This window comes from Cryptomeria japonica, chromosome 9 (genome assembly GCF_030272615.1).
Source record: "Cryptomeria japonica chromosome 9, Sugi_1.0, whole genome shotgun sequence".
Lineage (NCBI taxonomy): Eukaryota > Viridiplantae > Streptophyta > Pinopsida > Cupressales > Cupressaceae > Cryptomeria > Cryptomeria japonica.
Genome location: NC_081413.1, coordinates 319,219,176 through 319,245,332, shown reverse-complemented (window position 1 = coordinate 319,245,332; position 26,157 = coordinate 319,219,176). Strand labels below are relative to the sequence as shown.

At 36.8% G+C, this 26,157-nt stretch overlaps 1 protein-coding gene across 2 annotated transcripts in view; it reads right to left on the bottom strand.

Moving 5' to 3' along the window:
- The window catches only part of LOC131029751 (plant UBX domain-containing protein 1), an 80,462-nt gene that overhangs the window by 11,309 nt on the left and 42,996 nt on the right, over positions 1-26,157 (bottom strand). For both annotated transcript variants that reach the window (XM_057960397.1, XM_057960396.2), the window contains 4 exons: positions 25,823-25,891; positions 25,507-25,574; positions 25,111-25,240; positions 1,225-1,329 (listed from right to left, as the gene is read on the bottom strand). In XM_057960397.1, coding sequence (XP_057816380.1) covers positions 1,225-1,329; positions 25,111-25,240; positions 25,507-25,574; positions 25,823-25,891 — 372 coding nt within the window. The remainder of the gene's footprint in view (positions 1-1,224; positions 1,330-25,110; positions 25,241-25,506; positions 25,575-25,822; positions 25,892-26,157) is intronic.

Sequence of the window (26,157 nt, the reverse complement as noted above, 5' to 3'; positions counted from 1 at the left end):
GAAACCTTGGAGTCTTCCAATTGATCACATAGTTTATCATTTGGGAAGATTTTGCTCAAGAGAGGATAAGATACTTTTGGTATTTTAATTATGTGTTTGAAGTGCCTAAAAAAACACATCAACACCACCTTATCAATGTTGCTTCAACAACGGATCATGGATAGCCAATAACCTTTTTCTCCATAACTTTTTTTATAATTCTCTTCTTCAAACTGCTATGATCTCTTCCATAAATCTGCTATAAATTGGTCATAAGTCTGCCACAAAATGACCACAATCTCCTCTTCAAAATCTGCTACAAACTCCTCATATTCCTCTCCTCAAATCTAAGATTAAATTTTAATATTCTTCTTCATTAAATCTGCAATCTCTCTTCTTAAACAATTAGTATCAAATCTGCTTGTCTATCTTCTCATTAAAGGTCCTTGGAGCATATTCTTTGTTGTCTTTGAAACGCACACCACACTTCTCCAACTCTCATACAATGTTTATTTTATACCTTCATCTCCCTTAGAGACATATCTCTTCATATCAAATAGTCACCACCTTAAAAAAAAGTCATCTCATACAATGTTTATTTTATACCTTCATCTCCCTTAGGAACATCTCTCTTCATATCAAATAGTCACCACCTTAAGCTATGGGGACCCTTTCATGCTTTGGGGCTAGGAGTTGGAAGGTATGGGGACCCTTTCATGATCTGGGCAAATCGATTCCCAAAGAATTCACGATTTGATTGATTTTGATGATTGTGCCTCGATTTGTTGATCTGATTATTATCTTGAATTTATGATATTTGATGAAGTCATTATCATTTTGAAGTAAGAATTATTGTTTTACGACAAAAATTAGGAATATCCTAAAAGGGGGCATTACAAAAGTGCTGGCAAATAACAATGGCACAACCTAGAAACCGATCTCTTAAAAACAAGAATAGAGTTGATGTAACAAATGGTACAAAGGCAACCCCTCTCTCTCTCTCTCTCTCTCTCTCTCTCTCTCTCTCTCTCTCTCTCTCTCTCTCACATAATTAGGTAGTATAAATAGAAAAACAGAATTTATTTCTATGGGAAATACAACCATGGATGCTAATTAATATACAAAATATGTAAACATAACCACAACATGCCTCAAAAATAAACAAAGTTTTGTGTCATTTCTTAGATAAATGAATATGACTATAGTCAACAAGTCATGTTCGGAAATGGAAACAAACAAAACTACCTTCTGGTACATCATATTGAAAACGCACAAGTGCACGAGGTACAAGATTAGAAGAATAGAAATCCTTCATCAAATCAGTGATTCTTTTCTTTGGGGGTGTTGTGTCTGCACAAAAGTAGCAATGATAAGCATTCAGTATGTAAATATAACAATTTGATAAGAAACAATTTCAAAGTAAAAAAGGAAACAGCACTAGTGGAAATTTTATAATATAGTCATGTTTTTAGTCACAAGTAAAATGATTAGGGCCAATGAAATATCAAAGTGTTTCACATAAATATTTTTAAATGGCAATTTACTTTCACATTTCCAATTCAAATCAAAAATAATATTGAAAGGAAATAATAATAATGCTTGATAAACTATTACTTATTCCTTGATAAACTTTTGTAAGTGAAACCATGCTAACAGAATTTGGAATCGTGCTCTTAAAGATGACACAAAATTTACCCTAGGAAACTCTTTCAAGAAAAAATCCAACAAAATAGCACCACTCGCTATAGTAACAAATAATGATAACCTCCCATTCAAGGGGTAAGAGGAAAGTTATCTGGTAAATTACAAAAATCTGGGAAGAAGCACAAACAAGAGAGTAAAGAAAGTTGGTGTCCCCCTCTGGATGGGTTCATAAAGCTAAATTTTATTGAAGCCTTTAAAGGCAACCTAGCTAAAGCTAGAGGTTGCTCTTCACAGGTACACAGGGTCATTTTCTATATGGGGGGTCATTGTACTTTGGCTAGAAAACTAACGATGAGGCAATGTGGGAGACATTATTGTGAAATAGTCATTGCAATAGATCATCAATATAACAAAATGATGCTAGGGCATTCCTTGATAGGTATTGATGTAGGGTCATCCCATCATTTTGGTTTATTTTTGGTTCTGTTTGCTTTGTCCAATCAAAGATTTCCCTTGCAATACTCTCTCCTTCATGCTTCTTTGAATATGATGAGCCTAGCCATGCTTGACTCACAAACATTTGCTTCCCTAAACCAATAATGATTTGCAACATTATGAAGACCATTGCAAAAACTCTTTCCCTTTGGTGTGATCAACCATCAAACTAAGAAGTCAATAAACCAATAATGGTTTGCAACGTTATGAAGACCATAGCAAAAACTCTTTCCCTTTGGTGTGATCAATCATCAAACTAAGAACCCAAGGGTGATTATAAATAAAAAAAATTATGCTTCTTACATCTTCTACAAGTCTCACCCAATCAATTTTGATTACGTCCTCCAAAAGGAGGTCAAAGCAATGTGCTGCGCAAGAGGTCAAAAAAAGTGACGAATGCCTCTCCTCAAGCAATTTCCCCATTGCCACATATGATGTTGCATTATCTATTATAATTTGCACTGTATTCTCTAAACCCACCTCATAGAAAATTTCCTCCAACATTAGACTCAAAGTTTATACATTTTTTTATTTGTTAGAGACATTAACTGACTTCAAAAAAATTACCTCACCATTTGAAGCTACCAAAAAGTTCATAAGGGTGCAGTTCTTTCCATCAATCTACCATGAAACAATAGTGCAGCCATATTTTCACAATTGCTTTTTGTCTTCTCCCACAACTACCTTTGCATCTTTAGTTCCATCCACAAAAAACTTCCCCTAAGTCTTTTCAAGAGGGTGCCTTGTAGCCTTTTCTTGCAACTGTCAATACAATTACCAAATTCTTTTAGCACATCTCATTCACCACATTGAAGGGAAAATTATTTAAATATCAAAAAATTGCACATGCCTTATCTACTTCTTGGTGCACCTCCTTGTTCCACCTTGTACCTATTGGTGTGTTTTTTATGCATGCACAACTCAAAATAAAATACCCTAAGATATCCTATTCTCTCTTGATCAAAATCTTCTACATGCTAAACAGACTAGTTCGTCTCAGTTGGTTCAATGCGGATAGTCTCAGTTGGTTCGTTGTGATACGCCAGTAATCTCAAGGGGGACTTACGTAAATGTTCGAGGAGTGAACCAAACAAAGGATTTTGCTGATGACTGGTGTTTGAATGCCATGAATTATTCTTGAAACCTGCAATCAAACTTCTAGATCACCTAAAAAGCTTAGAAAGATAGCTAAGAAAGTTCGAATTCTCAAAGAGGTAAAGAGAAGTGTGAAGAATGAATGACCAAAGCCATCTTCTTATAGAAAGTTTGAACTCCTCTCTACATTGTTTTTTTTTTGTTTTTTTGAATTTTCGAATTATAATGAATGTAGACATAATTATGCCTCCAAATCGAACTTCCCTTCCTTTAATGTTTTTCTAGAATTTTTTATTTTTCTTCTAGAAGCTTTCTTTCCTTGGCCAATTTCTCCATGAGGTAAGTTTTTTTTTGTTTTTTTCTGTTTTAATCCACTCCTATTCTCAACTTGGGCGATTTCTTATGAGTCTTGCTTTACTTGACTTTAGCAATTTTAAAAGAAACTTGAATTTCCCAAAGTTAGGCGAATTCTAGTTGGTAGGGTGGACTTCATATGCTGATGAGGAATCTTCAATGTGTCTCAACCTCAGTTTCCAACACTTAGTTTCATTTCTGCTCGAAAATCTTTCAAAATGCCAGCACTTTCAACAGATTTATCATTGATCTTTTAACCTTCACCCCTAGGGCAGACTTGGAGATAGCTTGAGGAACATTTGAAGTATGCCTAGGCAGACTTTGCTTAGGGTTTGGAAATATCACCAAGGAGGGGGGCGAACTATGCTTGAGGGCAAGGAAGTCGGTATCATCTACCAAAGTGGACTTCATTAAGTCCTAGGAATATTCCACCTTAAGGAGGGCAGACTTTGTGATGCCCCAAGGAAGATCTCAACATGCTAAGGCAGCCTATGCTTGCCTTAGGGAATTCTATCTACTACAAATGGCGGACTTGGAGTCTTGATAGGAATTTGTCATGATGCTGCTACACCTAGACAAAATTCCAAACCTTTCTTCTACGTTCAATCATCTTCATCTCCCCTTCTTAGGCGGACTTGCCATGTATGTTTGGAAGAATTTGATTGTGCCATGAGTGGACTTCATCTATTCCAAGGAACTTTTCAACCATGCTTGATCCTCGCTTGATAATTTTTCTTTTTCTCAAGTAACCTTGAGGTTTTGAACAAAGTGATCCTTGACTTAACCATTTCACCATGATTTTCAATTGATCGTTTTTGGAATGCATCTTTTGGATTTGAAACTATTTCAAAACCTTCAAAAAAAGCAAAAAGCAACTTTCTATTTTTAGAAAAAAAAAGCAGGCCGAAAAAGCAGGTACCCGAATTGGCCCCAAAATACCAAAAACAAAACTTTCTCAATTTAGAAAAAAAAGCAAAAAAACAAATTTCCTAAAAAAAAAGCAATTTGTCAGAATTGACCCCAGGAAATTGGGATTCTACTCCTTTGACCTATCTAAGACCATTCGTAGCATTAAAACATTCTTTCGACCGTTCCTTCACTTTTTGACTCTAATGACTCCTCCAAATTTCACAAAACTTGACTCATTTGCAGAGGTGAGAAATCGAAGACAAAAACCCTAAACTAAAAGCAAAACAAAAAAGAGGTCCCCATTTGCAATGGGGCGATGTGTGAAAACGTCACAACATCATCCAAGGGGTTGTGTTCTATTGGTTAATGCATTGAGTTCTCATTGTGGAGATCAAAGATCAAATCCCAAAGGGACATCTAATATGGAATTCTAAGTTGTGACTATTAGTCTTCCATAGTTGGCTTCTAGGTGGTTTCTAATAAGTGGATTCTAATTTGTGACTCTTGGTCTTCCATAGGTTGATTCTAGTGTGGTTGTTTGAAATGAGCTAATGGTGGTTTCTAATAAGTAGATTCTAATTTGTGACTTGTTGTGACCTTTTTCACACATCGCCCCATTGCAAATGGGGACCCTCTCTTTTCTTGCTTTCTAGGGTTTTTGTTAGTGTCTCGTGGCCTTCCGCTTCATTTTTTGCCAAGCCTTGCTCAGTTTTGAAGGGTTCAAGTCCTAGAGATTGAAAGCTAGTTTTTGCAAGCCAAGTGATACCAAAGTCCGGATGCCATCAAAGTGCCTAGAAAGGCCAAAGGACGAAGATCGCAATTGATTTGGATGAATTTGAACAACTTTCTATTTTTAAAAAGTTTGCTTTTTTGCTTTTTCCTATTTTTTAGGAAGTTTTATTTTTGGCATTTTCAGCCCGATCCCCGGTATGGCTATTTTTAGAAAGTTTTTCCTATTTTTTAGGGGTGCCTACTTTTTGCTTTTTCGGGATGCGAACCTAGGGTTCACACTTGCACCACTGACCAGCTTCGATTGGAATTCAAAAATTCCAAGTTTTGACCTAAAAAGCCAAATCCCTAGATTTTAGGGATCATACTGCTTTTTGCTTTTTCAGGATGCAAATCTAGGGTTTGCACTTACACCACTGACCGGCTTCGACTGGAACTCAAAAATTCCAAGTTTTGACCTAAAAAGCCAAATCCCTAGATTTTAGGAGGCGTGATGCCTCAGATGATCCACCTAGGCATGAATTTCAAATTTCAAGTTAATCTGGTTAAATTTGATTAAGCTGTGAAATTTTGAATTTTTTCTAAGAAATTTGGCTAGTCTGGAATGTCATCTTGATCCTGAAATTTGACTGACTGGAAAATTGGAGAATCCTCAAAAAAATAGATTTTGCATTATTAGTCCTCGAGGTCCGAAACCACTCTCAAACATCCTGACAATATATATGAAATATAACTTAAAGTATAAGAAAGAGAAAAGACATATTGAAATACCACTTATACCTAAATGTTATATTTCATATATAGTCCGCCCTCTTGTGAGCCTCCAAAAGTCCGCCTTGAAGAGAGAGCTCTAAACTCCACCCTATGTTGAGAGATGCCTAAAGTCCGCCTTGAGGAGCTAGTCTAAAACTCCGCCTTGGTAGTCATGCTTTCAAAAGTCTGCCACGATGGAGGTCATTCAAAAGTCCGCCATGAAGAGGATGGGATGAAGGCCTTCCGAAGTCCGCAATTCTTGGTGGAGAGGTCATAAAACTCCGCCCAAGATGGAAGGGGCATCAAAGTCCGCCCAAGGAGAAGGCTCTCCAAACTCCGCCATGTTGTAGGGATGTTCAAAGTCCGCTCATGATGGTGTGTAAGCCTCTTAAGGCCTCCCAAACTCCACCCAAAACTTGATGATGAAGATAGTCATGGCATCCTCCAAAGTTTGCCATAGAGGTAGACTAAAAGTCCACCATGCTGGTTGAAGACTTCGTAAACTCCGCCTTGAAGAGAGCCTTCCAAACTCCGCCATACCATATGGGAGGGCCATCAAAACTCCGCCCAAGCATGTCAAGTGGTGGTCACGCTTTGTCAAAAGCCCACCCATGTTGGAGACCCTCTAAAACTCCGCCCTAGGCCTTCAAATGTTGAAGAGGTGTCTTAGAAGTCTGCCATAAAGAGGTTGACCAAGAGTCCGCCATAGGTTAAGAAGACTAAGAAGAGGGAGCTCGAAACTCCACCCTCCTTGGTGCCACCTCTAAACTCCGCCCTATGACTTGTGGAGTGAGGAAAGAAGATATGGGGGTCTTACCTAAACTCCGCCCTATCCATGAGACCCTCCAAAGTCCGCCATGAGGAGATGCCATAGAAGTCCGCTCTAGGAGAAGTAGTTCAAACTCCGCCTTGGTGGAAGTAACACCAAAGTCCGCCCTATCCAAGGAGATGATAGAGAGCTTCTAAAAGTCCGCCATGCTGGTTGAAGACCAGCAAAAGTCCACCATGTTGAGGAAGATAGAACTCCGTCCTAGGCCTTCAAAGGTTGTAAAAGATGTCTTAAAACTCCGCCATGCAAAGGAAGAGTATCAAAGAAGATCTTCAAAACTCCGCTCTAGGCCATGTGAAGGCCTTCTCAAACTCCGCCATGCCTTGGAGAGGTAATGAAAGTCCGCCCAAGTTTGAGGAAGATGAAGGTAAGCCTCCAAAAGTCCGCCTACACATGAAAGTCAAACAAAATCAATAAGAATGCAAGTGATGTCATGAAAATCCTCCAAGATTTCAAACTTAGAGACCAAAATAGAAAGTTCTTTGGAACAGAATATTTGAAGATTGATAAGAATTTTGAACTTAAATCCAAAATGGAAAGTTTTTAAAAGAGAATATTGGAAGATTAATAAATATTTTAAACTTATAGCCAAATTGGAAACTTTTGGAAGATATTTTCTTCAAACTTGGAAACATGACAACACTTTCCTAAAGAGTGAAGTTAGAATTGGAAGTATGAGTTGGAAGATTTTAAGTGTTTCTAATTGAGGATTTAACTTTATTTACAAATACTTCGTTGTAAACCTCATTTCTACACCAAGAAGTTTGAAGTTACTAAGGAGAGCTTAGTAAAGTATTTTCAGTTTGAAGATCATCTGGAGAAAGTTTTGGATAGTGCTCGAAGTTGGATAAACTTTTTTGACAAAAGTTTCACAGATTTTTGAGAAAGACAACCAGCATAAGGAAGAATTATTGAATCTCTCCTGAGTTTTGAATATTTTTTTTGAGAAATTTCCAGCCTTATTTCCATTTATTCGAAGGTGAAATTAAATTCATGATGTAGATCTATGAATTTTCTGAGTATTTTCCAGAATTTGAGAAATAATTTTTAGTGAATTTATTAGAATTTCTAGGGAAAGAAAATCATTTTTTTGGCTAAGTATGAAAATAAAATAAAATCTCCAAACACTTAGCCGTTCACAGCCTCGATTTTCTTTAATCCAAGATATATTTCTAACATATTTTCCTTTGGTTTTACAGAGCGCAGGAGAAAATAGAAGCAGGATCATCATAGAGATCGCAACTGGAGTTTCAAGCCAAACGAAAGATTGAGGACAAGTTCACGAGCAAGGTTCATTCGGGCGTGAAGATGGCCAAAATTTGGCTAAGTATGGGAAATGTTTCACAGAGAAAATTCCAATTTCCTCAATTATGATGAAGGCAGGGAGAAATCCTTCTCCAAATTTCAGGGTATCAAGAAGGAGGGCATGTTCACAGGGAATGTCTGAACAGCTTGATCCCATCATTTTATATTTGCAAGAGGTTATCTAGAGCTTTTACCCTCCTCCCACGCAACATAAATTGGCAGCTGAAGGCAGGATCATCACAGAAAACACAAATGGAGTTTCAAGCCAAATTCAAAATTGAAGACGGGACCACGAGCAAGGTTCGTCCGAGCATAGAGAGGGCCAAAATTTGACTAAGTATGAGAAATACTTCGCGAAGAGATTTCTTCTCCAAATTCGAGGCACTTGAAAGAATCTCAAGGTATTAAGAAAGAAAAGTTCTCAGACTTAGTGAAAATAGGGAAAAGTTAAATCAACTTCCAACTTCTTGAAGGATTTCATCTCCGGAAGGAATTGAAAAAGACAAGCTCCCAAGAAGAATCAAATGGTGACAAGAAGGAATCAAATTTCCATACTTCGACAATTTCTTGACACAAATTGGAAAATTCAAGGAAGACATCCAACACGTTGAGGTGGCGCCTCGTCATCTTCCAACCAATCAGATCGTTCCAAGTCAACATGTCCAAGTTCGATGAACCTGACTTATTCAGAAGCTTCTAGAAGGGCACACTTCACAATGCAACAACCTTCTATTTTCATTGATGGTTCATATTTAGCAAGAAGGACAAGTGTCCCAAATGTAATTTTCTCATTGGTCGAGGGTAGCTTTCAATCTGGGCCCTTGATCACTGTTTGATCTCAGTCGTTCATTTATTTTTGAAAACTATATAAGGCTACCTCCTCTCATTTTGGAGAGTGTGAGGTTTTTGATGTATCGTTGCTTAAGGTCATTTCCAGATAATATATTGCATGTGCGCTGCTTTGTAATCTCTATTATTTGAATGATTTGCATGGTTTCAATTGCCTCAACACTTAGTTAAAATTAATCTAGATTTGCTTTCATTGTTGTTAATTTGAATGAAGGATTTGATAAGTGTCAATTGATGGTGTATCTCCGCTCATACTTTTGGTAAATGGATGATTTCCATCTTACCGTGCAAAGTTAGTCTGAGCCCGTCCTCTGTGCATCCCAACATCTCGATCATAAGGACAACCCATCGAAGATTGCACCAACTTTGTGTAGTTGTCCCTAGTGTGGCGAAGCAAGGTTTGGTTTCTCAAGAGCACCCAGTTGATACTGTCTCCAGAATTCGTAGGATTAGATTAGCCTTCTCAAACCCTGTCCCTTTTTCCCTTTCTTTTGAAAGTCTAAATCCCAGAAAATTCCCAAAAAAAGAAGAGCCTAAAATTGCTAAATCCATCTAAGTCCAGCAATTCAAGATACTTGTTAAACGTAAGTCTCCCTTGAAATTTCAGCATACACTACCCAAGAAGCTATTCCACTAAAGTCGCTTGTTCGCACATATAGACCTTGGAATCAGTAGTGATTTTTCAGGAGAGGATAGAATACCTTCAGGTATCCTATCCTAATGTTTGGTAGATGATAAAACAGACACCAACATGACTCTTGCTCTTCCACGGGTTGATTCTAGTGTGGTTGCTCGAAATGAGCTACTATTAGTGTCCTGGTTGTGGTTGCTCGATATGAGCAAATATTAGTGTCATGTAATGGTCTCAAGTTGATGCTCGTATGAGCAAAATATTTGTAAACAATCTGGAATATTAAAAAAACGTCACAACATCTAGCGTCACCTCGAATAAATGTTCCTAAACATTCCAAATATAAAACCCATTCCAAGCTCGGAATCTTAGATTAATTCTAACTAACTTACCCATTGGTTGAAAAGGGTACTCAAAAAACAACAGGAATCCTAGACTATATCAAGACACTTCATCCTCCAATCATAAGTGTGTGCAAATGCGTTCATTTCTGTCTCATGAGATCAAGGTGACTCTTCAGTTCCATCATGGCAAGTTGTGCAGTTTATCTTAAGTCCAAAAGCATCCTAGATAGAGCCTCGCTGCCAACGGGCATCCGTATAGCCCCGGTAAGGTTATCATTGTAATCTCACAGAGATTGCTTTACTTCCGGCAATTTATTTTCTTTCTTTTCCTTTGCACCTATAGAGATTTCTGTACACCCAAAGCCAAATATCTTGATATTTCATTTCAGTCTTCTCTTTTGATTTCATTTTTTTTGGATATTTCCTTTCTTTTCACATATTTCCACACTTTGGCTCGTAAGCAATGAAGCTCACATGGGCTTGAGAGTTACAGTGGCGCTGAAGTAAGATCTTAATTTTTGTTTAGCCACAACTTCACCTAAGAAACCACAATGACTCAAAGAATTTGATTAAGTGTGTAAGATATAATGATCACAAAATTCAAGTACTAATCTTAAGTTTGAGATACTTTAGAGATAACTAATCCAGGACTCGAATGTTCTTCATAAATATTTATCAAAGGAATACCAAGACATAACTCAATAGGGCCACCAGAGTGTGCGTGGAAGCAACATCACTTTTCTCACAAATGGGAATCCCTTTATTCAAAACCAAACTAAGGAACTAAACCTAAAGCAAAACTACACTAAAGCCAACCAAACGAAAGAAAACCAATCTAACTACTTGAGCCACTTAAGAATCATGAGTCAATTGACTCAAGGCAAATTAACGACTTGGCTCGACAAAACCACTAAACTAAAACACACAAAAGAAAACCTATTCTAAAACTAAACTATGTACAAGACTCCCAAGACGGACACGACTCAAAAAATTTTAAGTATATACATGATCTAACATGATTTCTCAAACTATGCAAGAGTAACAAGGCAAAGGTGATGGTTCAAAGTCTTCCAAACTTGTCCTTAAATTCGGAGAGATAATCTCTCACTTTGCAACTCTCATATTCAATCAAGACCTCATGCAAAATTATCAATTGGTGCAATCCGTCAGGATCGTGATCATTCCAAATGCAAGTTGCTTTTCCTAAACCTCCATAATCATATTCAAGATAACGAGCAAGGAAAGAGACAACCTGGCATTTTTTGTGCTCAAATGGAGACTCTCACTTGCTTTTCGCAATCACATCATAAGTGAGAACATCAATTGCTTCAAGAGGTCACCATTGGTGGTGTATCATTCCACTTGCATCTATAACATGCAAACTTTCACTTACCGATCCTTCTTCATTCCTTGGAAATGGACTTAGCACAACCTCGAATTGCACTTCACTTTGCATAAACCACACATCCTTATGAAACTCTATGAGCATATCTTTAAAAATAAATGTCTCCTCAATAGGTTGAGCTTCAAAAATTTCTTCTAATTGATCCTCAAATACAATGCCTGGTGGAATTTCATCCTCAAGCAATATCTCAGGAGGTTGGAGTTGATGATGGATCATACCACTTGCTGCAACTTGTTTGTCTTGAAAAAAATTTGGCAGTGATTCCATTTGCACTTCTTCCATAATGTCATTCAGTGCCCCCTCCTCGAATTGTTCTTCACATTTGGATTCACTGGTGACAACTTGTAACTCTTCATTCAATACATCCATTTGTTTGTCTTCTTCTCCAAGGACGCTTGAATTTTCTTGTAATTCTTTTTCAACAATCTCCTTTTGTAGCATGAATGAGTATTCATCAAGGGCTTCTTCTTCTTGCTTGACTGTTGAATCATCAATTGTATTTGTTTGAGCATCTTCCATCGCTTTCTTAACCTCCACTTCAATGGGTGTTTCTTTCTTTGGCATAAGGTATGCAAATTTTCCCTTGACTAAATTGCGTTGATTGTCCTGCTCAATTGTGCTTTCTTCACTACAAGGTGTTGTAGTAATACCTTCTTCTTTTGATGCTAAGTTGATTGGTTGAAGGTGAGCATTCCACAACTTTTCTATAGTGTACATCTTTGACGATTCTTTCAACCTTACCTGCACCTCGGCTTGGTGAATAGCTTCCCTGCATGATGGACATGTCACTTCGAAATGGGTGTTATTATGGATCCTTCACAAACATGGGAAAAATTCACTTTCACCAATTGAAGCTTCACGTTCGACTTTTACCAGCACAATGAGCTCATGTACCTTTGAGAAAGAAATTTTCCCTTGCAAGGCTAATTCCATCCTTGACAAAAATGTTAAACAATGCATCTTACTGTGCCCTCCAGTGTTATGGATTCTACAATTATTCCTTGATGCGAATTCGGACAAACTTCGTGGATGTAGTTGTGTATTTAGATTCCACCAAAGATTGAGAATAACAATCGAGGGACAATTCTACTGCTCGTCCATTGAGAAAATATTTTTTTTGTTTTTTTTTTAATTTTTTAAAATTCACCTTTTAAATTTTTTGATATATGATAGATCTAGCAAATCTCAAAATTGACTTTGAAAGCTCACCAAATTTTGTCGGCATCAGCAGATTCATTCATGTATTCACTATCGGCATAGTGTACATCTTTGACGATTCCTTCTAGTGCCAATTTTGTTGGTGTGTTTTTTATGCACACGCAACTCAGAATAAAATACCTTGAGATATCCTATTCTCTCTTGATCAAAATCTTCTATGCGCTAAATAGACTAGCTGTGTGATCACAAAGTCGACTCCAAGGTTTCAGATTCAATTATGTAAGTCCCCCTTGAGATTACCAGCATATCACAACGAACCAACTGAGACTATCTGCATTGAATTTGGAACCTTGGAGTCAACTTTATGATCACATAGCCAGTCTGTTTAGCACATAGAAGATTTTGATCAAGAGAGAATAGGATATCTCCAAGGTATTTTATTTTGAGTTGCGCGTGCATAAAAAACACACCAACAGTACCTTTCAATGACAATTGCACTCCTAGAACCACCTCTCTATCTCCCATAAGAATCATATAGAAATCATCCTTCATCTTATACTCTCCCATAGTCAACTCCATTTGAGGAATCTTCTTATTACAAGGAAGAACTAACCCTCTAGCAATTGTAACATTAAAACCTTCAAAATCTTTCATCTTTAGTCCCAAGCTACTCACTAGCCCTTCATCACTGTAATTCTGAGTAGCCCCACTATAAATGAGAACTATTACCTTTTGTCCACCCAAGACTCCTCTAACACGGAAAGCATTATATTGTGGTGCCCCTAAAAGTGCTGCAAGTGTACCTCCTAAATGCTCTCCTTTTTGGTGCTAATGCTCCACTTCTACCTCCTTTTCATGTTTAGGCTCATCATTCTCAGTGTCCTCGTTAGAAACTACCTATATGTAAAGTATTTTCCTTTCCCGAAACACCTATGCCCTAGTTGCCATGGCTCTTGGCATGTGAAGCATAGCTTCTTCCTTCATAGTTCATTCTTGGATATCTCCATTCGATTTGGCTCTGGAGGTGGTGCCTTGGAAGGTGGTGTGTTCTTTTGAAATGGTCAATTTGAAAACATAGCAGCCTCTTTCTAGGAGAAGAATCTCTCTTTTGCCACTGAATCCTCTAAGTTAAGAGCTATCTTGATGGCTTCTTGTGTAATGTCCCCTAATTAGTTATACTTAAAATTAACCTAAATTTGCCAAAATCTAAAATAGGTAATTAAGTTTATGGGAGTACCTTTGTATATTGTTTTCCTACAACACAAAATTAGAGAACACATATGAATTAATACTTATAAATTGAAACATATACAAATGAATTAGATTGAGTGATACAATTCTTTAATGAATTAATTACAATTAGTATTATATTTGTTAAATAAAATCAGATGGTAGGTTAGTTGCCATTCTTTATTATCCAATTATTAGTGCACTAGGGTAGGCTAGTTGGATAGGTTGTCCAAGAGACCCTCCACCCTAGGCCCAAGAGCAAATGCTACATCCCTCTTGGCTCCATGTGGCAGGTGCTAAGCATCCATCATGGAGTGGCATACCCAGTGAGGTGTCCTATTGTCGTCCCCCCTCATCACAACCACCTCCTCTCTTAAGCCCAAGAGCAGATGCTTCATCCCTCTTGGCTCCATGTGGCAGGGGTTAGGCATCCACTATGGAGTGGTGTACCTAACAGAGGGTCACACGTACATTAAGCAAAGCGTTTGCAATTTATAAGTCTTGTAGGGGTTACAAGTTCCCTTGGTTTAACATTATTATACCATCATATTCATCATAATAGATCACACAATATGAGTCAAAAATGAGCAGATTAGAGAGTACATGCAGTGGATGATCATCGATCTGCTATCAATAATAGTATGCAAAGAATATTATCAGAAATATGCACAGTACTTCATACCAGATATAGTCTTATCTTAACAATAGTTGCAGATTCGATCTCTTCATTATGTTCACCTCTTCCAGCATTGTTCAATGCCTTTCCATTGAGTGGTTGTTATGTTGTGTATAAACCAGAGAAACAGGAATCGCCCAAAATCGCCAAGTTTGGGCGATTTCCAAGTGGAGTCATGCTTGCCAAACTAGTGGGCTCAGACTCGGACGAGTCTGGGTCAAAAAATCGCCCAAAATCGCCGAGTTTGGCAAGTCTCGACTCCCAAACTCGATTGGCGGCATGTAACTTTAAGTTAAAACTTATGAAAAAACACAACTTCTAATATGTTTTGAATTGATTTTTTTTGGTTTATATTATGCTTTAGGCCTAAAAGTGAATTTCATTTCATTCATTTGGCAAAATTGGAGGAGAAAGGTGAGTTGTGAGGAGAAACAATACAAAAATAACACCCGACGCCTGTATAAAATAATAAATGTCTTTTGGCCTTGCAGGGCGCTGCCCCTTGACCTCGCCCTGTATCACGACAGGGAGCGTGCCAAGGGCGCTATCCCTGGACCCCGCAAGGGGTGTTGCCCCCAAACCCCCGTCGTAAAATTAGGGGGGAAATTGCACCAATAAAAGTAAGGGATTTTAACCTTCGAAACTATTTAGGCTCCAATTCCATATAACAACATATACTTTCATTTGGTGCATCAAGAGTTGGAAAGGAAGAGTTTGCATCTCATTTGATCATGTGATTGATGTATACCTGTGTATGTAATCAAATTAGCTTCTATTTGATGATGTTAGTGTGTCTTTAAAGTGTATTTAATAAAGGGTGCACGAAACAAATTTTAAATCTTAAGAATCTCTAAATTTCTTGAGTTTTTCACTTTGTCGAATCCAGCTGAGTTTGAGCCGAGTTTTGACTCCGAGTCCCGAGTACCGAGACGATTCGGCCTTGCCGAGACCGAGCTGAGTCCGAGTCCAAGTCCTGTTTCTTTGATATAAACCCTCGATTTGCATGGAAAGTTATGTCTTTCCAAACAATCACTATCCTTGCAAAGGTGGGGACTCCTCATATCATGTCTTTTGCCTTAACTAATTAATCTACTGCTGATTATTGCACCTGATCAAGGATTATTAATAATAGTTGTTAATGTAAACACAATTCTTATCGTTTCATTAATCCATTTGCTAGCATGCTAATGCGGCATTGATGTATAATAAGATCTCTGCCTGGATTGGTATAGCTGCTCTGCAATAATTAAATGCGCCTTTTTGTATAGTGCTCGTTGTTTTTAGATTATCCTATGCATCAGCCTTATATATGCCTTTGTTTGACCATGGAGACGGTCTATAACTTCATAACAGTTCTGATCTGATCTGATCGATGGTGTTCTCACTGGATGCTTTAATTCCTTTCCTTTATATCTCTCAATGAGAGGGAGGGGTCACCTCGCTTCATCATGTATGCCCTTTGGCAAAAGACACACCCTTTCATCATTAGCACCCTTTGAACGAGTGCAACTCTTAATTATTTCTACCCTTTGAAAGGGACACAACTTTCCACAATCAGATCTGTACTTTTATTTAAATAAGATCTGCACATCTGATTCCCAAAAAAATTATCCCCCTCAAATGAGGTTCTCTTCTCCCTTTTATATCTCATTTTTGAGGGAGTCCCAACGTTTCATTTCATGTCTTTTGACCATTCATTAACGTAATTAAAATTTAGATATATTTAATTATATTCTTTTATATTTAAATTTTAATTTTATTATTATTTTTACCATTAAATTCTATTTCAAAGTGGAGACATTACATCTTGCAATGAACTTGGATCAAATGCCCTTACAAAACCTTTGAGAGGCTCAGCCAAGCCTTCTACAAATAGCACTATGAGTCTCCTTTCCATCACATCCAGAATCATCACTACAAGCCTCTGAAATTCTACAACATAGTCCTTCACTTTGCCTTCATGCTTTAACAATGCTAACACTCTTAAATGAATTTCTAGATCCCTTCTATCATGTCTCTCAATAAATCTTTGGCTGAAGTCCTCCATGGTAGTTATTGAATAATGCCCCTGAGTTATCATGCCATGATACCACCAATCATGGGCTACCCCTTCAAGGTGTAAAGTAGCAAATTTGATAGCCTCCTCTTCAAACATTGGATTTAATGGGAAGTATGTGTCTAATTTCTGCAACCAAGCCCTTTGCGGATGAACTACCAGTCCCATCAAAAATGGGGATAGTGATCTTCCCCAAACAGCGTTGAATATCTTTTCTTCCTTCATACCTTCTCCTCCATTGCCCACTCCTTGTCTTCATCTCATAGAATTATGTGAAGGTCATATCTCTATGAACGGGAATGCTTATAACATTGTATTCGTCGTGAAGCCTATCCATTTCATTTACCTGATTAGGTTGCTCTTCTTCTCTGCTAGCTGCTACTTTTCCCAAAAATTTAGCCCTGAAGGATCTAGTATTAACTAAAGCTTTATCACCACTAGCTAAAGTCTTTTCCCCATCAAAACTGATCCCTTCAGCCCTATTTTGTGCAGGCCTATCAGCAATTTACTGCTGATTAATTCCCTTAGAAGCTGAACCATCTCTCTCATGGAATCCATCATGTTGTTTTGGAATTCTTCGGTCCTAACAAATGCTTCAATTTTATCATCATCCTTGTCACCTATGGTGATTCCCTTCTTCTCATGCAGCTGCTAATGTTGTTCTCTCTCACTCATCAATTACCCCCAGGCTGGCAGAAGGCCAAGCTCTGATACCACTGAAAACACCAACTCAGATTTTTACTAAATTTTAAACTGTAAAATGCACCAGCTCAGAACCTTTCAAAGAATCAGATAGAACTCAAATATAGACCATTTCATATTCAGCATAGAAATATATTGAGTTTACAATCTTGATTTCAAAAGAGAAACAATATTGAATTCAATCACAACTGGATATATAACCTATCTCGGTATGCATTTGGACTAAGTTGCAACTTGCAGGGTTCAGCCCTCCAAGCCTCTGGTACCAATCCAGGTCCGAGTATGGATCCTGATCTGGTCCACCTGTGGATCCGGCCAGGGTTCACGCCCAGACGAACTGGTTCGGCTTGGGCGAACCCAAGGAGAACCCAAGTGAACTTAAACGTTCAGCGGCCAAAAAAGCAATTTTTTTGCAAAATTTAATAGCTTTTTGAAATCCACCACTTGGAAAGGAAAATTAAAACCCTAGAAGTGACATTTAAAAGATAAATCTAGTTCATTTCTCCTCATTTGTTTTGCAAACATCAATTTTTCAATTGCAGGTTGAGCAAATAGGAGTTCAAGGTTGATTTTTAAGCTTGAACAAGTGTTGCAGCATCATTTCTACACATTTCAAAGCTTCCATTGGCTGAAAGAGGTAGGTTTTTGTACATTTTTAAATCTTTTTCAACCATTTTTGTTTCATAATTTATTTGTTTAGTTTACCTCTTTTTTTTTCATCATTTAGTTTTTCTTTTTGAATGTGTTCATATAATTTCTTGGCATTGGAACTAGAATGGCATCTACCTCTTCCTCCATAGGCACAAATGAACAATCAAAACAAAAATCAGATCCAAATTCTCCCCTATGGAAGTATGTTGACATTATATGACCACTTCTAAGAGGTGGGGGATTCTGTTTGAAATACCAAGGATGTGATGTAGAACTTAATAGTTCATATTGTCAGGCGGTCAGCTATTTGTGTGGAATACCAAGAAGAGGCATCAAAAAATGACCTGAAAAAAATGGTGTGCCTATACCACAAGAGACGGTGTTGAAATATATTAGGGAGCATGAAGAAGCAAAACAAAGAGGAGCCCATAGATTAAATCAAACCACTCCAACAAAAAAAAAAGGGAATGTAGCCCCCATCTAATCCCAATATTGTAGTAGAAAACCACCCCTTCTTTTCCACAACCAAGCCTGAAAGTGAAACACCCATTGCACGTAAAAGATCAAAGAGTCCTTTAGAAACCACATTTCAAAATGAGAGTCGAGACATTGCTGACCAAGATGTAGCAAGATGCATATATGCAAATGGGTTGGCTTTCAATGTTTTTCGCTCTCCATGTTGAAAAAAAAATGTTGAACTATTAATGAAGCTCCAAGAGGGTATATGGGCCCAGGTTATGAGAAGGTACATGGAACCTTGTTGAAAAGAGAGGTGAAGGGGGTTGAAGATGCATCGAAGCCCATAAGGGATTCATGGGCTGAGACAAATGTGTACATTGTTTTAGATGGGTGGAAAGATTCTAAAATCGTCCCTTGATCAATGTCATAGCAGTGTCCCCTAAAGGGGCAATGTTTTTGAAAGCTATGGATTGTGAGGGCCAGGTAAAAGATGGGCAATTTATTGCAGATGTTCCCATCTCTGCCATTGGGACAAGGGAATTCCATAATGTTGTTCAAGTCATAACAGACAATGCAAAAAATTGTAGAGATGCTAGTTTGTTGGTTGAGAAACGCTATCATAACATCTTTTGGACACCTTGTGCGGTCCATTCACTCAATCTTATGCTATAAAAGATTGGGAATAAAATTGATTGGATCAAACAAGTGTATGCAGAGGCTGAGGACATCTAAATGTTCATCACAAACCACCACATGTCTTAAGGGATTTTTAGATCTATTTTGAGTTTGTAGCCTTTGAAGGTAAATGAAATAGTAATTTAATTTTTAATTTTCTGATTTTTTTATTTTCAATGTTCATAATTTGATTGTGTAAGCTATAATATGCATTCTTCTTTAAAATTTGTCTTTATTTTTTAATCATTTTGGCATTAATTTCTGTTATAGGTTGTTGAGACCCATTTTGCATCAAACACAATCGTCTTGAGACGACTTGAGAAAGTTAAAGTGCACTTTGCAGTATGGTGATCAGCCAAAATTGGGCTATATGGAACCAGAGTAGCATTGAGAGGGCAACAAGACTTAGGGTCAAGATATTGGATGAGTCATGGTGGGATCTTGTGACATATCTCCTTAGTTTCATTGAGCCCATTATGAGCATGATTCACTACACTAACATAGATAGGCCTTGCATTGGAGAGATTTATGATGGCATTGACTCAATGCTTGAACAGATGAAGTGCGTTATAAATGCAAAAGAGCAAGACCTCAACGAGAAATTCTTCAAACAAGTGGAAGAAATTGTTGTAGAAAGGTAGAATAAGATGACCACTCCTTTGCATCTTCTTGCCTACACCTTGACACCAAAGTATTGTAGCAATCAATTTATCGATCAACCAAGAAGGCTTGCACCATGGAGAAATTTAGAAGTGTCTGATGGGTACAAGGCAGCATTCCTTAGACTATACCCTGAAGATGATGTGCGAGATGTGATTACAAATGAGTTCATAGAATTTGCAAACGGAAATGGTCTAAGTGTTGACGCTCTTTGTCATAGATTCAAGAAGGATGCTCATAGTTGGTGGTACTTTAATCGCACATGCTTCCAAAACCTACAACCCCTCGCAGTCAAATAATTATCACAATTAAGTTTAATTAATTAAAATTTATCACAAGTTTTATTTATAGTTTACTTTGTCTTCATAGGTTGCTAGTAATTTTTAATTTTATAAATTTATAACTTTAATTGTTTACTTTGTCTTCATATGTTGCTAGTTCATCTGCATCAGAAAGAAATTGGAGCACATACTCTTTCATCCACTCAATAAAGTGCAATAGATTGCAATCAAAAAGAGCAGGGAGTTTAATATATGTACATTCCAACCTACATCATTTTTTTACACAAGCAACATGACTACAAGGAAGGGGAGATGAAGATGTGGGATATAGAGCCAAAGCATACTGATTTGGATGCTTCCGCTTCACAACTTGTTGCATTTGATGACTCGAAAAGCGAGAAAACTTATTGTGCAAGTGGCATTGGCATTGGTTCATCTAATGTCAATGAGGAGGAGGATGAGGAGAATGGGAATGATGATGTTGATGAATTAGAGAATCCATTTGATGATTAAACTTTAAAAATTAAAACTACAGTTCCAATTGTTGAAACAAAGATACTTGAACTCAATATTATTATTTTGTCATTTTAATATTGAACTTGATGTATATGATGCTATGATTACAAGTTTATGTTGGTTTTGTTGTTTATATGATGTTATGTGACATTCTAATCTTAATTCATGCTTCTAGGCTGCACATATATGTTTATTGTTTTTGTACTAACGAACCCAAACCCCTTTTCTAATCTTAATTCATGCTTCTAGGATTCCCGACGCATCCGGTGTAGACGTGGCGATTCCATAGGGTTTTTTTTACGAATCCGCATCGGTCACAAATTTCGAGGGGCTTTTTCACGGGTCGAATCGTGTCATTTAACGTTTTAAACCCTAAAGCAAAGCCAAAAGTTAAAAAACACGAAAACATTCCACGCCACGCACAGTGAAAAAGGAAAACCGAAAAACGGAGGTGAGAGGAGGCACGACGGCACAGAGGTGAGAGGAGGCGCGACGACGGGAGGCGCAAAGGCACAGAGGAGGCGAGACGGGAGGTGCCACGACAGGAGGGCGACGGCCGACGACCAACCCCCATTCTTTCCGGCTTCCACATCCTCCATTTTTTCTAGCTTCCGCTGCAGGTTTTCTATTAAAAATTTTATTATAGTTTGTTAAAAAATTTATCATAGTTTGTTAAATTTTATTATAGTTTTTAAAAAAATTTATTAGTTTGTTAAATGAAAACAAACAAACTAATAAAAATATAATTTTTCATTTTTAAATAATAAAACTATTATCAATTTTGCTAGTTAATAATTATAATTATTAACTAGCAAAATTGATAATAGTTTTATTATTTAAAAATGAAAAATTATATTTTTATTAGTTTGTTTGTTTTCATTTAACAAACTATTAAACAAACTATAATTAAAAAAATTTAAAACTATTCATATTTAAAATAATAATAATTAAATAATAGTAAATACAAATCAAAATGATATTTAATTTTAATTTGTAGTATTATTATTTAATTTATTTTAAATAGGTATATTTTAATTACTTATTGTGTAATTTAGAAGTTTGTAAAAATTTAAATGTTGTTATTACTTTCATAATTATAATAATTTCACTTTCATTTTAAATAAATTATTAGATTTAATTTTATATATTTAACATTTATAATCTATTGTTTAATATTAAATATTAATAATTATTTTTTAATTTGTTGTAGAAATCATAATGGCAACGACTGCTAGCTCTACTCCTCAAAGCTCTACTCAACAGACTTTCAAAATTGACCCAAATTCACCTTTATGGAAATATGTCAAAATAATAGACCAAGTAAAAGGTGGTGGAACATTTAATTGGATATGCAACTTTTGTAGTGTGAAAAAACCTAGCTCCTACAGTCGTGTCAAAGACCATTTTTGTGCCATTCCCCAACAAGGAATCAAACCATGTCTAGGAAAGGATGGAAATGGGATGTCACCTCAAGAAATAGCAGGATATATTAGAGAGCAAGAGGAAGCGGATGCAAGAGTTGGTCGTGCCTCAAACCATCCTTTGTTGACAAGAAGAGGAAGTAGATCAAAGAGGCCCCCTACTTCTCCATCATATAGTGATTTTCCTGATATCGTGGTAGAGAGCCACCCATTCTTGGACCCAATTAGTGAAGAACCTGTTATTGTGAAGAGAAGTAGGGGACCATTAGAGAGAGCATTTAAGAATGATGCTAGAGAGATTGCAGATCAATCCGTTGGAAGATGTCTATATGCAAACGGTTTGTCATTTAATGTGGTACGATCACCATATTGGCAGGATATGTTGAGAAAGGTAAATGAGGCTCCACAAGGGTACACAGGGCCAGGTTATGAGAAGGTGCGTAGCACCTTACTAGCAAAGGAGGTAAAAAACATAGACAATGCATCGGCTCCCATTAGAAATTCATGGAAACAAACAGGGGTGTCCATCATTTCAGATGGATGGAAGGATACCAAAAATTGGCCATTAATTAATGTAATTGCAGTGTGCCCCAAAGGGGCAATGTTTCTGAAAGCTGTGGATTGTGAGGGACAAATGAAGGATGCACAATTTATTGCTAACATCCTTATACAATGCATTCAGGATGTGGGACCTCAAAATGTTGTCCAAGTAATAACAGACAATGCAAAGAATTGTAGAGCTGCAGGTATGTTGATTGAGACACGGTTTGAACACATATTTTGGACACCTTGTGTTGACCACTCTCTCAACCTCATGCTACAAAAGATAGGCAGGAAAATGCATTGGATCAAACAAATATGTTGAGGCTGAAGAGATCCAAATGTTCATCACAAACCATAACATGTCACAGGCCATTTTCAGATCATTTTCACAATTGGAGTTAATAAAGGTAACTGAAACACTTCAATTTTTAAAATCTATATTTCACTTTGATGGTTACTTAATTTTTATTTTTTTTATCATTTCTTCTTTGTATTCTAATTTTTATTTTTAATTTTTGAATAGGTTGCCGAGACTTGATTTGCATCCAACACAATCGTCTTGAGGCGACTTGTGAAGGTGCGACAGCCACTTGCTAGCATGGTAATTAGTCAAAGTTGGTCCCTATGGAGGTAATCCAATACTGAAAGGGCAACAAATGTAAAGCACATGATCCTAGATGACACTTGGTGGGATCGAGTGGAATATCTTTTGAGTTTCACTGAGCCCATCATGAGTATGATACGTTATACTGACATGGATCACCCATGTTTGGGAGAGGTATATATGATGGCATTGACTCGATGATTGAGAAAATGAAAGCCATCATCAATGCAAAAGAGCAAGATCCCAAAGAAACTTTCTTCAAAGAGGTTCAATCAATTTGTGTTGAGCGGTGGAACAAAATGACCACCCCACTACATCTTGCATTTGCATTGACTCCCAAATTTTATAGTGATGAAATGCTTGCTAAGCCATCAAGGGTACCACCGTATAGATATTCAGAAGTCAGTGAAGGGTGTAGGACAGCACTTACTAAACTCTTCCCCGATTCTGAAATGGAGGATTTAATGACAAGTGAGTTTGCTGATTTTGTAGCCTCCAATGGTCAAAGTGTTTCCGCTCTCCGTGACAAGTATAAAAAGGATTCTCATGCTTGGTGGTACCTCAATGGCCATACATCACCAAACCTTCAAACTCTTGCAATCAAAGTTTTATCGCAAGTAAGTTTCTTAATTTTTATTGCTCTCTAAATTTATATTTTTTACTATTTTATAATTGTCACCCTCTCACTTTGTGTCAATTATTCAATAGGTTCCTAGTTCCTCTTCATCTGAGCAAAATTGGAGCACATACTCCTTTATCCACTCAGTGAAACGCAACCGACTGGCAGCAAGTAAGGCGGAAGAGCTCGTTTATGTGCATTCAAACTTGCGCCTTCTTACTCATAAACAAAATGAGTATAAGGATGGGAGCACAAAGTTTTGGGATGTAGATCCAAAGCGAACTGATTTGGATTTTTCAGCTGCCACACAATCTTTACTTTCTGGGGAGTCTGATAGCCAATTTGCTGCTAGTGCAAGTGGCAGTGAGGCTGCATGTGGTTCCAGTACTCTACCTACATCATCTAATGTCAATGATGATGTTGATCTTGATCTTCCTAGTGACCCATATGATGCTATTGCTGATAATTAGTTGTGTTATTTTATTGTTGAACAGTTGAACCAATGAACAATGAATTCGATATCTATCATAACATTCAAAGTTTGACAAATGGATATTTCATATTAGATTAGACTTATAGTAAATTTGTAATTTTGTTATAGTTATATCAATATGAATCATATATGATAGTTCCAAGTTTTGTTTAGCATATGGATGATAGGTGGGATTCTAAATTTAATTTTTGTTTCTACTTATTAGACTATATATATGTATATATTTATGATTTTTACATTTTTTTGTACGGACATACCCAGCCCCCCCTTAAAAAATTTTGCCGTACCAGCGTACTGTCCCCCCGTACCCGTACCCATACCGGCAACTTAGTATTTACTTAATTGGGACTTAGCAAAATATAAAATCAGGTTCATCACATTTGAAGAGAGGATTTCCTCACATACTGTTCCGATTTGAGTTGTCCTGAAGAGAACACACTAAAATATTAACATATTCATTGAGTAGCATAACATAACTAAACCCAAAGTTGGTGGTGTTTCATACAAAAAAGAGTTATTAGTTATTACAGTTTGGCAACACACTGTCTATAAGTTGGCAAATTTACTGCTTACTCCACCTTGTGGAAAGGTCATCAAGAATACCCCCAAATTACAGCTTGAACATGGATTCACAAGCATGGAAAGGCCATCAAGAGTAATGCTTAAAAATTTATCCCAAAGAATTGTATGTTCTGTACTTTATACTTTTCTTTGGGTTGCAGACTTTTCCTCTGGATGTGTTTCTTGGTTTGCTTGTATTCAATACAGCCAGATTCTATACTGTTACTCTTTCATTTAAAACTTCATACTTTGATTTTTTGAATGTTTCTGTATTAACTTGTTCATTGAAATCTAACACTCAACACGCTTATGCATCCAAACTTTTTTGTCTAATACAAGCAAGCTTTTATTACAATAAAAAGAACATAAATATGGTAAACTTGTAATAAATTTTAATAAAAAATTAAATTAGAAAGTAATACCCAACTGCACTTAGTGGAAATCATCTTTTCCATGAAGGATTCAAAAGAGGTAAAGAACTCACAAATATAAAATGGTAACTCTGGTTGTGCAATGACCTTTCTCAAAAAATCCATCAATGTTGAGATGGATTCTGATGGCTCAAAATCAGCCTCTATTATATAATTGTCGGGAAATTGAACCCTTATTACTGTCTGTTCAATCCAAGCCAACAAACAATCACACATAAGAGTCCAAACACTGGCAAAATAATTCTTTGAGCATAGATGCAACTCAAAAACCTCAAAAAAAGTAGGTGAATAATTTCCACATTTCAACCGTCAGAAAACTTTCAAAAAGCAACTAGACTGAATGAACAAAATTCTGATATGAGCATGGTAATTGGGAGTTAATCCTTCCATCTTATCAAATCATATGCATATTTAATGTGTTAATTTTGTGTCAAGGAATCAAACCTTACCTTACTAAAATTTGTTCTGCGGGCAGCCTTTTCTGCATCTCGCAGTTTTTTAGTCTTCAAAATGTTATCTGTTACACTTACAATCATTTAGCTTGAAGGGAAAAGGTATCTACCTCCAAAAAAAAGACATCTATATTGGCTTTCAAGCAGTATTTTTCTTTACAGCCAAAACCAACAGAAAGAAAATGCTGACCATGTCTTAATCATACATGAAATCACGATTAAAATTTAGCAGCTTCAAAATAAATTAGAATTTGAATTCAAGCACCATAATAAACTGTAAATTCCAAAAAATGTGAACCAACTAAAGACTCACCTTCTTTCTTGCTTGCCATCAAACAAAAATAGTCCTCATTAGTAAACTCATAAAACTCATCTGGCTCATCTGCAAGAAAAGGCTTGTAAGTATTTCGAGGATATGTTTTGATGAAAACAACTGAACTAGCCAAGGATTGATATAGCATGTAGAACAGATATTAAGATATTTTCCAAGACATGGCATTAGTTAAAAAAAAAAGAGGCATTGTGTTTCATGGAGATAGCAGATAGGTAACTAAAAAGTGATGTGCATGAGTTTAGTCAAATTTATAGTTGCTATTAATAATTGCATATAGGCCTTTGCCTTCAACAGGGACACTCATTTTTACCTAT